Raw genomic sequence first — 14,945 nt, 5'->3', positions numbered from 1 at the left:
TGAAGCAGCAGCAACAATGAAACGGCAGCTATTGCTTCATGCTTTTGAAAATATACATAGATTTTTGTCAAAATTACGGCAATAATATGGCTGGGGTTTTTTTAGATAATATTGCATAATAGCGGTCAACATAAATAAATGGAAAAATATCCAGGTATTCCATGTGATCGGAATCGGTATCGGACGATCTCACTCATGCATGATCGGTATCGGTCTCATAAAACCTGATCGGAACATCCCTACTTGTAAAGCTTCTCTGTCTACAAAGTTTACAGGTGGGAACAGTCGGGATGTAGACTCACCGAGCACAAAATTAGGTGCACCTAATACAAAAGCTCTACCAAAAACGCGGTCGCCCATCACTAGCTAGTGACCCAAATGAGGACAAGCGCTACAGAAAAGAGATGGATTACACATTTCAGGTGTACCTAATGTTATAGCTCCATCTGGTTCCGTCATTTAGGTTTAAGTACTCTCCAGATTCTTTTTTTAGATCTTGGAGTGCCCAGAGAAAACCCACACATGCACAGGGAGGACACGCAAACTTCACACAAGAAGGCCAGAGCCAAGATTGAACCCAGAACCCAAGAACTGCGCCACCTTGTTCCCATTCAGTCGGACTTAACAATTTAAAAGGATGCTTACGTTTGATGCAGCGGTTGGTTCCTGGAGCCACGGCCCAGCCAGAGCAGCACTGTTGACCGCCGCACACATTTGGCCTGCACGGAAGGAGACGTACATACAAGAGCATGGTGAGACAAGATACTGACAGGTCACAGAGCGCTAACAACGTGTGTGTGCGTGCGTGCGTGCGTGTGTCCTCGGCCCTTTGCATGACAAACCGATCTGATTTAATGTTTCGGGTTCAAATCATTCTGATGGGGGTGGCCGACAGATAATTAAATGACACCTTGGAGAATACTCTTTAATAGAATTTAGAGCAATAATACGAAAATCAGGGGAGGGTCAGGAAACTCGATCTGAGCGTGGATCCCTCTTACCATCTTGCGAAAGTCCACAGTGAAAACAAGCGTGGAGTTATTTGAACCTTGCTGGGATTATGTGAGACACACGGGACTTGAAAAGCACCCTGCATCCTCAATAAATCATTGAGCAAATGAGAGACGACATTTAAAAAAAAAAAGTATAACAGGATTCTTGCACTCGTTAATCCTTGCTTGCAGCCGGGGCATTTTAAAAAAAAAATTTTTTATTGGTAGTGTGATAGATGAAACAGCAGCAGATCGCAAGAGCAACTTGGGGCAAAGGCGCCGGACTGGCATGGACATGGGTCCCGTCATCCCTTCTCACGATACTACAGTAAATGCACGTCTGACTCATGGATTTGAGATTTGAGAAGATGGGACACGGATTGACTTCTCGACCTCGCTTGGATTTTACTCATTAAGCTCTGCGCGTTGCGCTGAGGCGCCACGGAGATAACGTAGCAGTTGTTTAGGCCCTTTGGCAAGCTCCACATTGACGTAAATCAAACACGCCAGTCATCAGTCAGCACATATAAATTCCATCACATGATTTACTCACGGAATGAACACTTTGATAGCGCAGGTCGCGATTAAGACGATAAATCAGCTTGTGTTAACACCTTGTCGTTTGTTTACAAAAAGCGCAAAAGGAAGGAGTCGTGTTTCAGCTGCACAAAACAGGAGTAGTGAGTCAGTGTGAAGGTGAAAAAAGGGCTGCAGGGAAGAAGCTGAGTGATCGTTCCGCGCGGAAATACGTCATGAAAAAACACTGAGTCATGTGAAGCTGAATGAATCAACGTGGTCAAATCGCTATTCATTTATTACACTGCTGGCAATGTCAAGCAAGGCCTTACACATGTGCTGCAAGTAAGCATACAGTACATGCATGAATGCTAAAGGACACACACACACACACATACACACACACACGTGTTCAATTCAGCTATGCATAGCTTTGACGCTCTTGACTAACTTAGGGGTTCACAGATGTTATTCTTTTGGCGCACCAATCATGGAAGCCAGTTTTGCTGCATGAACTGAGGCTCTCGTTTAAAAAACATTTTATTTGTTAGCAGAATCACACAACATGTACTGTGTTACACTGTGTGTAAGAGTTGACCGTTATCGTATTTGTTATCGTTTCATGTCAGTGTTGACAACACACGTAAAGATTTGTCACTGCATTGATTGAACAGCCATACCAATTGTCTGCCCCGACCATTTTCTGAGAGCATCAGGATGTAGCGACTGTATATTTATTTCATTCTACTGTATATGATCGATACCCTGACTGTAAACATGTGTTTTGCAGGTATTATTTTTGTCCGCTTGGGGCCGCCGCACCCACGTTGTAGTACAGTTCTGTATCTGTGACTGCGACTGAATGCGTGTGACTTCAAAAGGCGGGGCCTGGCCTGTTGGGTGACATGGGACTCTGTGGTTGTGTCCACATTTGCAAGCTGAGTCCTCCAAAGGCCCAATTCCAAGGCCACATGGCGTAACTTTTGGTGGGCCTCGACCATTTTTGACTCCAGATTCACACGGGCTTCAAATCTAGCCTTCAAATCTGGCCATTGTTTCCGTGGAGACGGACCCTGAGCAAAAGCTGCTTTGGACCAGGCTTTCTACATTGCTATGCCACTCTTCTTCTACACTGCTCTTCTTCTACACTTCAACGTCTCTTCAAACAGCCATGCACATTGTCGCCATCTTGTGGATGGACTGTGAATACAGTCAAGTAAGATTTGCTACGGTTTATGTGGTCAACGGAAGCTAAATGAAGAGGAGGACCCTTCGCAGGACGCAGCCTACAAATTTGGACAGAGCTATTGAGCGTAGCGTTGGCTGGCTGTTAACTGGCTAACTGTTAGCCACTCTGCATGTTGAGTGACGGCATGAATTGTGACAAGCGGCAGGTCATGTGTGAATATGTGTTTGTTTTTATTTTGTTACCTTCATTCAATATATCAATTGAAAGAACACCGGTGACCGTGTCCATCCTCTCTTCGAGTGGAGAGATTACAGTTCACTCAAAGTAGCAGCGGTAGGTGATATTAAATTAGTTAACCATGTTTATTTCGCTGCAGATGTGCAGTTACGTAACTTAAGACAGTTGTGTTTTGCAATAGGCACATTGCCCGTTTGCTTATTTTATTAAGTGTGAAATGTCTCACAGGATAGCAAATAATGTGCAATGTAAGTACGATGAAAAAACAAAAAATCTGCGATGCAGTGAATCAAAGTGAAGCGCAGGATGAAGGATGATTCCAAAATTCTGAGTGTCTATTGAACGAATTGTAACAAGAAAAAGCTGTCATAAAAAGCAATTCTCTATGAAGTTGTTTGGCGGGGATTCAAACTTAGCCTGTCCAGCCTGGGGAGCATTTTCTGGCTGTAACGAGTTCCATTGTGTGCCACTTTTCAACAGCACAGTCCCAACTCGGGTCACTCTGGTTCTATTTGTTATTGCTATTGACACACAAGCAGATTCTAACATGGAACTGATAAGTTTAAACACATATGCTAACCTTAGCTCACCCAGTTGGTGTGCCTTAGTTGTGGACACTCCACCATTTGCACTTTTCCGCAGAGCTCAATTTCTCACGAATTAAAAGTGCAAAAGCATTTTCTTGAATCAACTCATCATCTCTTAAATATCTCCTTTGAATTAGCTGGATTGAGGAGAAAAAAATTCCTGAAGAGGATCTTTTATTTCAGTGTCTGCAATTCAAGGGCAGTCACTCAAATCCCCCCTCTGATCATTATGTAAACAACCCCCCCACCGACCCCCCCATCTGTGAGTATCATGCTTTGTCCCTATGGAACAAACAGAACTGGATGCATCAAGGGTTCATTAGACAAAAAGAAAAGAGTTTTAATATGGAAACAAGCCATCTTCCTGCTGGGGAGTTTGATGGAGACACACAAGAAGAAAAGAAACAGAGACTCATTGGACAAAACAGGTGGTTCTGATCGCCCAGCAGATTTTTTTTTTTTTTTTTGTAAATGTTCACCAGACGAGCCGAGCCACAACAACACATGGTCACAGGAACCGTGCACAAAAAGAGGGACACACACACTGAAGCAGTCTGCAGCCATGCTTCAAATATTGGAAACATTGGACAAACTGCAAAGGGAGTTTTAGCACCTTTATTGTAGACTAGCTATGCATGAGCTATTTCTTCAAGTTATTAATCACAGCTATGACATCATATCCTGCCATGACTCTTAATATACAGGATAAAAAATATCACAAATTGCTCTCAAAATTACAGCTTTTTGTTTGATTATGAGGATATTAAGGATCATCCATCCATTTTCAGAAATATGAAGACACGTTTTTCTTAAAAGGGACATTATGGACATTTTATAAATAGTCGGGTCCCTGGGGTGCCTGTCAACCCATCAGGTGTGAAATTAAATGACCAAGTAAATTCCTACAGGATCTGCCTATTTAAATTTGCGGGTCATTTACATAATAACCAATCAGGTCTTTTTTTTTTCCAGGAGGGTTTCCCCATCCCCCAACCCCCATTTTTGGTGTAAAACATATTTTGAATGTTATTTAGGGTTTTTTGACAATTTCTTTTTTGAGGGCGTTTCCCCATTGCATTCAATGGGTGTCAATTATATGCGATTTTCGCTATTCGCCCCGTCCCTATCCCCCCGTGAAATAGCGGGGGCCTACTGTAATTGATTGACAGTTGACATGTAAGCAGGGCGTGGCTTCAGCGCATTCAATCAGCGGACACACACCCAGCATCTGAGAGTTTCGCCCCACCTTACCTCTCTAAGCTCCTCCACCTCTACGTACCTGGCGGTGCCTCAGGTCAACAGAGCAGACACTACTGGAGGTAGCGAGGACTAAGCTGTGCCTCTGAGGGGATTAAACTTTTTCCGTTGCTGGTCCCTCCCTTTAGAATGACCTTCCGTTAAACTTCAGGCAAGTCGCCTCTCTCGATCTTTAAAATTGGTCTTAAAACGTATTTTTATCGCTTGTCTTATGACTCAATGTTTCATTGTGTTTACTGTGTTTATATTATTAATTTATTCTGTTGTTTATTGTTTTATTCTGATTTTGACTTTATGTACAACATTTTGTATATAGCTGTTGTTTTAAAGTGCTCGGTAAATAAAGTTGAGTTAAGAATGGCTTAATATTTCAAGATTTTGAACCCTCATTTTATACCCTTGGCTAATGTTTTAATTATTCGAATTTGGCAAGGTTGTTAAGAACACTCTTTTCTCTGATGTGTCTAATTTAGAAAACTTATTTACACTTCACGGGGACTACACTTGACAAGTGTAAATTGGCTTTGTGACTGCGTCCACAAGTGAAAATACAATTCAATATCTATGGGGGCTTACTTAAAGTGTGTGTGGGGGGAATTGGTTGAGTTGGACAGTGGTCTCTTTGCTCAAGGTAAGCAGTGCTGCACTGAGATTTGTTGGATGTACAGATTAGTATTAGATAGCAGCAACAGTTTTTCATAAAATGAGTTTTTTTGATTGCTCGTTGAAGATGCTGATGCTGTGGCTCAGTGTTTGGGGGGTTGCATTAGTGTTTGCTGAGTCCATATGCCAAATACACACAGCATAGCGCATGAACTGGTGCCCCCACAAGTTGAATTTAGGGGCACTTGCCTTTTTTCCCCCAACTCTGGGCTCGGGTTTCTCAAGGAAAAGCAAGCAGCCGGCTGCAGCGAAGTCCCACTGACTGCCAGGAGAGGCTGAAGAGGAGACAGCCAAACGCCAGCCAGAACGCACACACTTGCCTGCGAGATTTGTTTGGTTGCGTCTCGTAGAAGAGGCTCGTAGAGAGACCAACCGGCCATGCCTCTTTTAAAGGCACAGGCACACAGTTGTTTATGTGACTTCCCACTTGTCTTGAGTGGAATAATCCATCCATCCATTATCTGTACCGCTTCTCCTCACAAGGGTCGCGGGGCGTGCTGGAGCCTATCCCAGCTGTCTTTGGGCAGTAGGCGGGGGACACCCTGAACTGGTTGCCAGCCAATCGCAGGGCACACAGAGACAAACATTCACACTCACAATCACACCTAGGGGCAATTTAGAGTATCCAATCAACTCACCATGCATGTTTTTGGAATGTGGGAGGAAACCGGAGTGCCCGGAGAAAACCCACGCAGGCACGGGGAGAACATGCAAACTCCACACAGGGAGGCCGGAGCCGGGATCGAACCCACGACCTCTGAACTGTGAGGCGGACGTGCTAACCAGTTGACCACCGTGCCGCCGAGTGGAATAATTATATGCTTAAATCCATTTTATTTCTTTACACTCTTGTTATGTTTTATCGTGTTTTTACACAATATAGTGAGATTTTCTTTCCCTTTTGGTGCGCCAAATTTCCAGAATTTGGATTTTGCGGAGGTCCACCAAAATGCGTTTCTTATAGTTTCATACAACCAAACCCATCTACGGGCCGGGCCAATGACGTTGGTGGGAAATCCCTTTACCACATTGTTTTTTTATTCTTGCCTCAACTAACTACAATGATAATTTTTTCTACCAAAGAGTCAAGATTTCAGTCACAAATTTCCTACTGATTTACATTGATTTCTGGACATGGCAATTTGGAACGATTCACAACACCGTGTCCAATTCTTTCAAACCAGGGCTCATTTTATTCATGTTTCAAATCTCTATCCAATGACATCCTTTTGATATTTTGATAAACAGGTGGTAGGTATGCGACAAGTGACTCGTTTCCGCCATTTTCGTGTGACCATACGGCGCAGGTCTGTTTTGCACTCCTTTCAGAAAAGTTAGCTTTGGTTGGTTAAAAATGTCCACATCTATTTTTAGATATGATGTACAGTGGAATCTCCTCTGTTGCCTCGTTTTCAATCTGATCATTTTCATGCAGTATTTCAATGTCTGTCACACACACGGCGAGATGACTCATCTTTGACCGCCCAAAAAGTGTTCAAAGCTACCTGGAACAGCCTTATCATTTTGAGGTATTTGGGGACATGCATACAAAGTTTTATAACATTTTTACAATGTGGAAGAAAATCATACAGTGCGGTAAAATTTGTGTCACCTAACCTTCAATTGAGGGTAGCCGTCCACCGGGATAAGCCAGCCGTCCATTGCCAGCAATGGTGTGGGACTCTCCAGTAGCCAAACAAACAGACAGACGGGGGTTGCACTGCAGAGATGGCTTTTATGGCAATCGTAGTCGTTCCCTATGCTTATCTTAACTCAAAATGCTTCTCTTTGCTCTTATTTGTCCCCAGACAACTGCACACCGCTTCGCACAGTCAGTCACAGGCCATTCCATTGTAACAATGGAGAAAGTTTGAGGCATTTTTGCCCCCTTTTTGAGGCCTTTAAAATGTCCTAACTTCCTTAATTCTTAACATATTAACAAAATTTAAACACCGTTTTCCAGCTCTTTCCAGTGATATTGGTCTTGTTGAAAAAGAAACGATTTTAATTTTGTTGGGTACAGGTGGTTTGGATTTTTTTTGTAACATAACATACCTACTTTATTGATTTTTAAAAAATATATATATTTTAATGTGTTTTTTAGGGCGGTTAATCTGACAAAATTTTAGTTCATATTGGTTTAATATGTAACTACAGTACTAAATTAAGTTAAGGTAAAATCTAAAAACAGTTGGGTTAAAAATAACACAATTTGGGGTCAGAAATGGACCGATACACAAATTGGGTCAATTTGGACCACTTTCTTGCATTGTTTGGAACAAAACACCCCATTTTGGGGTTGTTTTCTGCAAAAACAACCAAGAAAGTTGGGTCAAATTGACCCAAGTTGTGGATCAATCCAACCCAAAATTGTGTTATTTTTAACCCAACTGCTTTTGGAGTGATACCACTGTATTAGCTATCTGTCTTGAACGTCCAGTATGGAGCCTGTGATTTGTTACATCACCACTTTCCGGCAAGAGGCTCTGCCAAAATGAGCAGAATGTATTTCATTTGAAATACACTGTTACATTGGCTCCCAATGCACAAATTGATGGACAATTGTTCTTACCCGACGAGTCGCCTGGTGCTCGCCGTGCTGGACTTGCTGTTCTGCCTGCGGTTCACTCTGGTTCTGGGCTGCGAGGGGGTCACGCTGCGGGGGTGTCTGGCGGTCCCTGGGGCACCCTTTGACGTGAGCTCGCCTTCCCTCTTGGCGTGGGTGGTCTGCGGGGGGCTTCTTTCACCACCTTCCGAGTGGCCCCAAAGCGTCTGCCCAGGAACTTTTTTCTTCCCACCTGTCGAGGTGTCCGCGTGACCATCACCTACGTGAACCAGCGCTACGGCCAAAAACACCATAACAGCCAAGCCAGTACGCTCCATTTTGTTTACAAATAGTAGCCAAAAGAAATGCTCTTACAGTTCAACTTGGGAGCTAATGTGACTACCAAAAAAAAAAAAAAAAGTCCGCGATTCTGCTTCTCAAGTTCACTAAGACGTCATTCTCTCTCTCTTAAGTGGGTACCTCCTCATTATGACCAACTGCCGGCAAGGTTTTCAAAACTATGATAAAAAATAAAAATAACAAAATCTTCTTCTCACATCAGACAAGCATAGTCCTTCCTTACTCCTCAAGTGAGGCGCCAAAAAGAGCAGCGAGCTGCTGAGGCTGAACTCCAAATGTGAGTGAGAGAAGCAGAGGAGAGACCGGGTGCGCGTGTGTGTGTTCGTGTGTGTGTGTGTGTGTGTGTGTGGTGCTCCCATGAATATCACCACCTCCTCGCCTCTGGAGTCACTAAGAAACAGCCCCTTGTCAAACGTATTGTTGCTTCCACTCCACACTACTGCTCTTGACAGCCATCTTACATCATGTCATGTTAAGCAGGGGCAGGCGACACACATACGATAATCGGGCCAGATTGTCTCTGAAAGATTAACCTGTGATGTGTGTTGGGGCCGACAATCGTAAACGTCAAATTGTGGTACAGTACACACATAATAATCATTTGACCCGATTGTGTCTGAATGATTATTTTAAACGATTATCCTGTGGTGTTGAGTGTGTTGGTTACGAGAAAACGGAAGGGGCTGGCAATCTTACAACAACAGGCAAATTATGTATTGTATGTAGTTTTATTTTGGAAATTCTCCTGTTAAAAAAAAAAATATATATATATGCACATGAGGAATGTTAGTTTGGATAAGATAATATGATGACTTAATCTTGGATAAATTTATTCCCGTAAGATTTTTATCTTTATTTAAAAAAATCGACTTTTTCTCTAAAAAATGTTGGGTTTTTCTTTTTCATTCCAGCATGACTTTTTTTCTTGAAAACTGAGACATTTGGCGGTGCATATATCATAATATGCCTACTGTACTAATGAAAAATGTATCTTAGAATTATGGAATGAATCTCCCACACTAATTTCTCTTCATTGATCAAAAAGCATTTATTGATGCAAATTATTTTTATTTTTTTCATCAATCTGTGCTAGCGATACATAGTTGTGGGCAAAACAATTAAACGCTCTTCCACTAGATAGCAGATGTTACAATTAACTCTTTAAACTCTGGGGGCCCCAAGTCCAGTCCTTGAGAGCTCACTACCCGAACCTGATAACGATCCTGATTATTTGAATCTGGTGCATTGGAGGAGGGAGACATCTAAAACAGGCTGCATAAGGGCTGTCGATGACTGGACTTGGCCACCGGTGCTTTACATCAATCATTATCAAATAATCATTTGAGTACATGGAACGTGCCTTTTTTTTTTTTTTTTGGTGGTATCTGTGAGATTTTTCTAATGTAGAATAATGAGCCTTGGCTCAATAAACACTGCGTTGAAGGGACCTCTTTCAAAGCCAAATGCTTGCAGATTTTTTAAACCGAATGCTGTTTATTCAGAATTGTAAACATGCATCTTGGCATGCGTGGGCATACAGATGTAGTAGATGAAGCTCACATTTCAAACAGCGTCGGAAACCTTGGAAAACTGCTCCGGTTATGTAAGAGGTCCCATTCACGGCCTCTTGTCATCTATGCTGCATCATCACTCCCCCCCTTAACTGTCTGGAAACAACACATTTCTCCACCACCATTAAATCTCAAACGAGCCAAAAGAGAGCTGGCTCCCACTCCTTACTTTTCAAGCCGCAATAGATGCACGGCCGCCTCGCTCAGGAGCGCTCCCCTGAGCAACACGACCGCACTCCGAGCACGGCGGTCCAAAACACACAGCGCTGGAGAGGGAGACAAACAGAGCGGATATTTTCAAAGCTCTTGAAAGAGACTGAGGCTGCGTGCCACAGCTGATTACAGCTAATCTTGCGGCCCCGCAGAATCGAATTAGAGAAGGAGGATGAATTTATCTTATAATTGGGCAGTAGTCTACCCTGCTGCCCAAGACTGCGGCCACTCCTGAACAGCTCCTGAAACCTGACTTCTGATTTGTCTCGCTGCGCTATTAGTATTTGTCTACGGACGTCTCGATATGAAATTGTTCTTCATGCGGCCCAATCCGCACCAATGGGAGGAGGATGTCTCACAAAGACTCAATGGAACAAGCACAGCCCCGCCTGTCAACCTTCAAAATGTAGAGCAGACATAACTGCATTAGAGCGTTTTCAAAGCCAAGCGCACAATAACAATATTCAAGTCTGGAAGTCACACTGACGTAAACAAGCTCAAAGGTGGATTGGCTTTTCCCGCACAGAGTACTTAGTGGTTTTAATTGCTTCCACTTTGTGAATGTGCTGCTTTTCTGCCACTTATACAGAGTTCACTCATGTGATGCCTTCTGCTCAGTTGTACAAGGGGAACACTTAAGGCCTGATTAACCGAGTCCCAAAAAGAAGCCACTAAACGGTATACTCACTCTCGTAGGTTTTACACACAGTTGGTGGGCTTGCGTGTGTTGATCTAATAAGATTGCGGCACAATTGGCAACAGGTGTGAAGTGGTGGAAACCGCCCAATTTTTTTGCGCTCTAGATAGTTCTGATGGTTTTCGCCATGGAAAACATGGGAGAGCTCCGCAAGCACAAAATGATGTTTGGAGTGACTGACTGAATTGGACGTGTTGGTGGAACAAGCAAACTAAGTCTGGATATTTCGCCGCAATGTTTGTTATGGCCCCTTTTGACTCAAACGCAGCTCGCTCATTCAAAAAATGGCTGTGCGTACAATCGCGGTATATGAGCGCCCTGTCTGATGGAGGGACAAGTTGCATATGAGTGCAATAATCATTTTGTGGAAGCCAGCAACCACATAAAAGCCATGTTTTTGTTTGAGTTAACCAGTCCCAAGTGAGTGGGAATTGGATGTATCTGCCCATCCTGTGTTACATTTTATTTAAAACTTGGGACAGCACACCAGAAAAAACGCTTTGGCAGTAGCATTTGCCACAGGACTGAAACAACCCAGATGCAAAGAAATAAAGAGTTGAAGGTGATATGGCATGAGTCCTTCGATGGAGGGGGGCACAATTTGACATCAGTTCGACGGATTTTGGGGGTGGAGGAGGGGGCTTGGGGATAAACCAGCTGTATGGCAAAGAACGAGCGGGGGAAATGTGCATGTCTGTTTTTTATTGTACAGAAAAGTCTCTTCGAATATTGAAATTCTCAAATTCTTCTTCTCTAAAAACATCCACTCCTCAACTACAAAGGCTTTGAAGTAAACAAAAAATAACCACATGCTGTGATTCACTCCACAAACCCCCCGACCCCACCTCGCTTGCGTAAAAATTCCCCTTCTGTCACAAAACTGCTGAACAGCAAATCAACATTAAGTGCAAGAACTCATTTTATGTACATTTGCACAAAAATCAAAGATTCAAATATTACACTAATGTTTGTTTGGTGGTCGACTGGTTAGCACGTCCGCCTCACGGTTCAGAGGTTGTGGGTTCGATCCCAGCTCCGGCCTCTTGTGTGGAGTTTGCGTGTTCTCCCCGTGCCTGCGTGGGTTTTCTCCAGGTACCCCAGTTTCCTCCCACATTCCAAAAACATGCATGGTAAGTTGATTGGACTCTCTAAATTGTCCCTAGGTGTGATTGTGAGTGCGGATGTTTGTCTCTGTGTGCCCTGCGATTGGCTGGCAACCAATTCAGGGTTTCCCCCGCCTACTGTCCGAAGACAGCTGGGATAGGCTCCAGCACACCCCGCGACCCTTGTGAGGATAAGCGGTATCGATAATGGATGGATGGATGTATGTTTCACCTGCATGTCATTCAAAATGCCCCAATAGCACTCACCTGTGTGAAGAAAGTTTGTCCCCGGTGCGTTCCCTCTGCATCATTGAATGTGGGCCATCCTCACAGCAGGCACGCAATTAAGTCCCATATGTGTTTGTAACACTATTAAGCATTGAATATATCCATGTTTTTGGAGGACATAAAAGTCTCCAATTCAGCTACTCCTCATGCATTTCAAACAAACTGTTCATCTGTTTTCTGAAGCTGAGCCATAATTGGTTGCTACCTGATCCCTGAGCAACTGTAATGTCATTTTCAGTTGACAGTAAGTGACAAAATGGCTGCCCCCAGAGCTGGACAAAAATGGGTGGATTTTACTACTTCATTCATATTCCACAAACACAATAACACAAAATAATGCCATGTTTAGACTCGTGGTGCCGCATAGAACATATTCCTGTAAAGAACATTTTTGGGTTGACTTCCCCTTGAGAAGTGTTCTGCTACAGTTCACATTTTTATATTCAAAAATGAATCCAGGGCCACTCTAAGTGTGGCCCGCCCATTGCCCATTACTGACTTCAATCATTCAGAAGCTCCGAAATTGTATTTCTGAATAGATATGTCTTGATCATTTTTGTTTCAGGCATTTCAAAAATGTACACAAAAGGAAAAGAGTGTTTCGAGAGTGTTTTTTTTTAATCATTAATTATTATTGAATGGTTAACTTCTGCTAATACTATTATGGTCATTACTGAAGTTGAAATATCTTAAATATTTTTTCAAAAATATGTTCTATGCAAGCCCACTAGTTGAAACACGGCATTCTGATTAATATTGCGTTTGTGGTATATGAGTTAAGCAGCAAAATCCACCCGTTTTTAGCCACCGCAAGGGGCGTCCATTTTGTCATTTCTGTCGACTGAAAATGACATCACAACTACTCAGGGCTCAGGTAACAACCAATCACGGCTCAGCTTCAGAAAACAGGTCAGCCGTGATTGGTCGTTACCTGAGCAGTGATGTCATTTTCAGTCGACAGAAGTGACAAAATGGCCGCCCCCAAAGATGGCCAAAAACGAGTGGATTAACTCTTATTCCACAAACGCAATATTTATCAGAATGCCTTGTTTCAACTAATGGGCTTGCATAGAACATATTCTTGAAAAAAATATGTTTGGGTCGACTTGGTCTTTAATAGATGTTTAGGATGTTAAGAGTTTTGACTCTAGTCTTCAATCAACCTCAGATGCATGTTTTGGGAATGTGGGAGCAAAGCAGAGGAAGCGCATGCAAACTCCGCACAGGCAGGCCGGAGAAGAGATTCAAACCCCCGAGAGGCAGACGTGCTAACCACAAGCACCACCGTGCTGCCCTGTCTTGATACGTTATAATAAAGTATACTTGGACTGGTCGTCAGCCAACCACAGACAATTGGAAATTTAGTTTTGATAGTCAATCGGAGTTTGCCAAGATTACGGTCTATGGTTTCTACGGGTCTTAACTAGTGTACCCAAAAGGTACCCATCATGCACTCAAGGATAGTTGTACAGGTAAGGCTACACCCCAGTGAAAAGATATTCTAACCCTAAAAGTAGACTGATGTACTTTTTCCGACAGTGCAGGGAGAGTGACACGCGGGCATCCGTTTACATCTTGAGTGACTGCCTTGTCGGCGCCAAGTGGGAGAAAGGTTAGAGTTCAAGTGTCCCTATTAAAAAGGCAAACAGTATCACTGCAGCCCGAATGTGGAGCTCTCATTTTAAGCAGAGAGCATCAACCAAGTGCTCCTGAATTTTAAGTGATTCGCCTGAATCGGCCTCTGTGATGGCTTTCAATGGAGAGCACCACCAAGGAATGTCAATCTTTTCGTGAGCTACCTTTTTTTTTTTTTTGGAGTTTCTTATCAAAGCACTCTCTGGGTTCTCTTTCCTCTCGGCCAGGAGCGAACATAATACCGACATTGTTTCCGAACAGGCAGCAGCCGGGACCTGAGGGAAAAGGTGGAAGAAGGAGGATTCATTTTGGCAGAGGTCATGAAAGCTGAAATGATGTACTTTATTCGTGTTTTATTTCATTGTGCATGACCGTGCTTCCTCTGGCCAAATATTTAAGAAGACCTTTGTCATTCTTAGCGCTGATGCAGCGAGAGGAATAAGATGAAGCGGTAACAGGAGAATCGTAAAATCGACTATCGTTCCCAGCTTGGATGAAGAATGAATGAGTTTAGAAAACAGAGGTACATAAGGTCACTCGACATCTCTGATGTGTCTTTAATTGAAACTCAAGTTAACATATAAAGTACAGTGGTACCTTGACTTTTGAGTGCCCGATCTTATGAATTTTGTACGATATGAGGTGTCACTCGTCTTTATGGTTGAATTTATAACACAATAAACTCACATCCACTTTTTTTTCAACAATATTGAATGAGTCTTTAGCCTTAGCAATGGTTGGATAGCCACCAATATGAGGCTCTCAAGGCACTTTTAAATTTCTTAACGAATCAGTTTTTAAGGCTTCATTGACTCATTGGAGAGCCGGTCGCCGCATATTGTACAGCTCGTACTTGGTGCGTGGGAATCATCTGTCGCAATAAATCCATATTTCAATTTGGTCTCCTGAAACGCATATTCCTTTTTCTTCTTGGGCATCAGCTCTTGTGTTTAATTCTCACTGGGCCTTTTCCCATTGCAAAGAAAGGTTCCAAATAAATCTGGTCTTTTTTTTTTCTTCATTTTGGGTTTAATATTCGTGTTAGCGTTACTAGCGACTGGGACAATTAGCATTTTGACATGCTTCAAGAGT

The 14,945-nt window shown here is 43.0% G+C and overlaps 1 protein-coding gene across 2 annotated transcripts in view; it reads right to left on the bottom strand.

The window, feature by feature from the left end:
- The window catches only part of LOC147137643 (latent-transforming growth factor beta-binding protein 2-like), a 105,650-nt gene extending 97,052 nt beyond the window's left edge, over window positions 1–8,598 (bottom strand). For both annotated transcript variants that reach the window (XM_086049837.1, XM_086049838.1), the window contains exons 1-2: window positions 8,014–8,598; window positions 646–719 (exon numbers count right to left, since the gene is read on the bottom strand). In XM_086049837.1, coding sequence (XP_085905963.1) covers window positions 646–719; window positions 8,014–8,324 — 385 coding nt within the window. In that variant the 5' untranslated portion in view covers window positions 8,325–8,598. The remainder of the gene's footprint in view (window positions 1–645; window positions 720–8,013) is intronic.
- Between the last annotated feature and the right edge of the window lie 6,347 nt (window positions 8,599–14,945).

The sequence above is a fragment of the Filicampus tigris genome, chromosome 13, assembly GCF_054856515.1.
Source record: "Filicampus tigris isolate MCC_2025a chromosome 13, RoL_Ftig_1.0, whole genome shotgun sequence".
Lineage (NCBI taxonomy): Eukaryota > Metazoa > Chordata > Actinopteri > Syngnathiformes > Syngnathidae > Filicampus > Filicampus tigris.
Note: the sequence above shows the minus strand (reverse complement) of the source record. Positions and strands in the feature narration are given on the sequence as shown.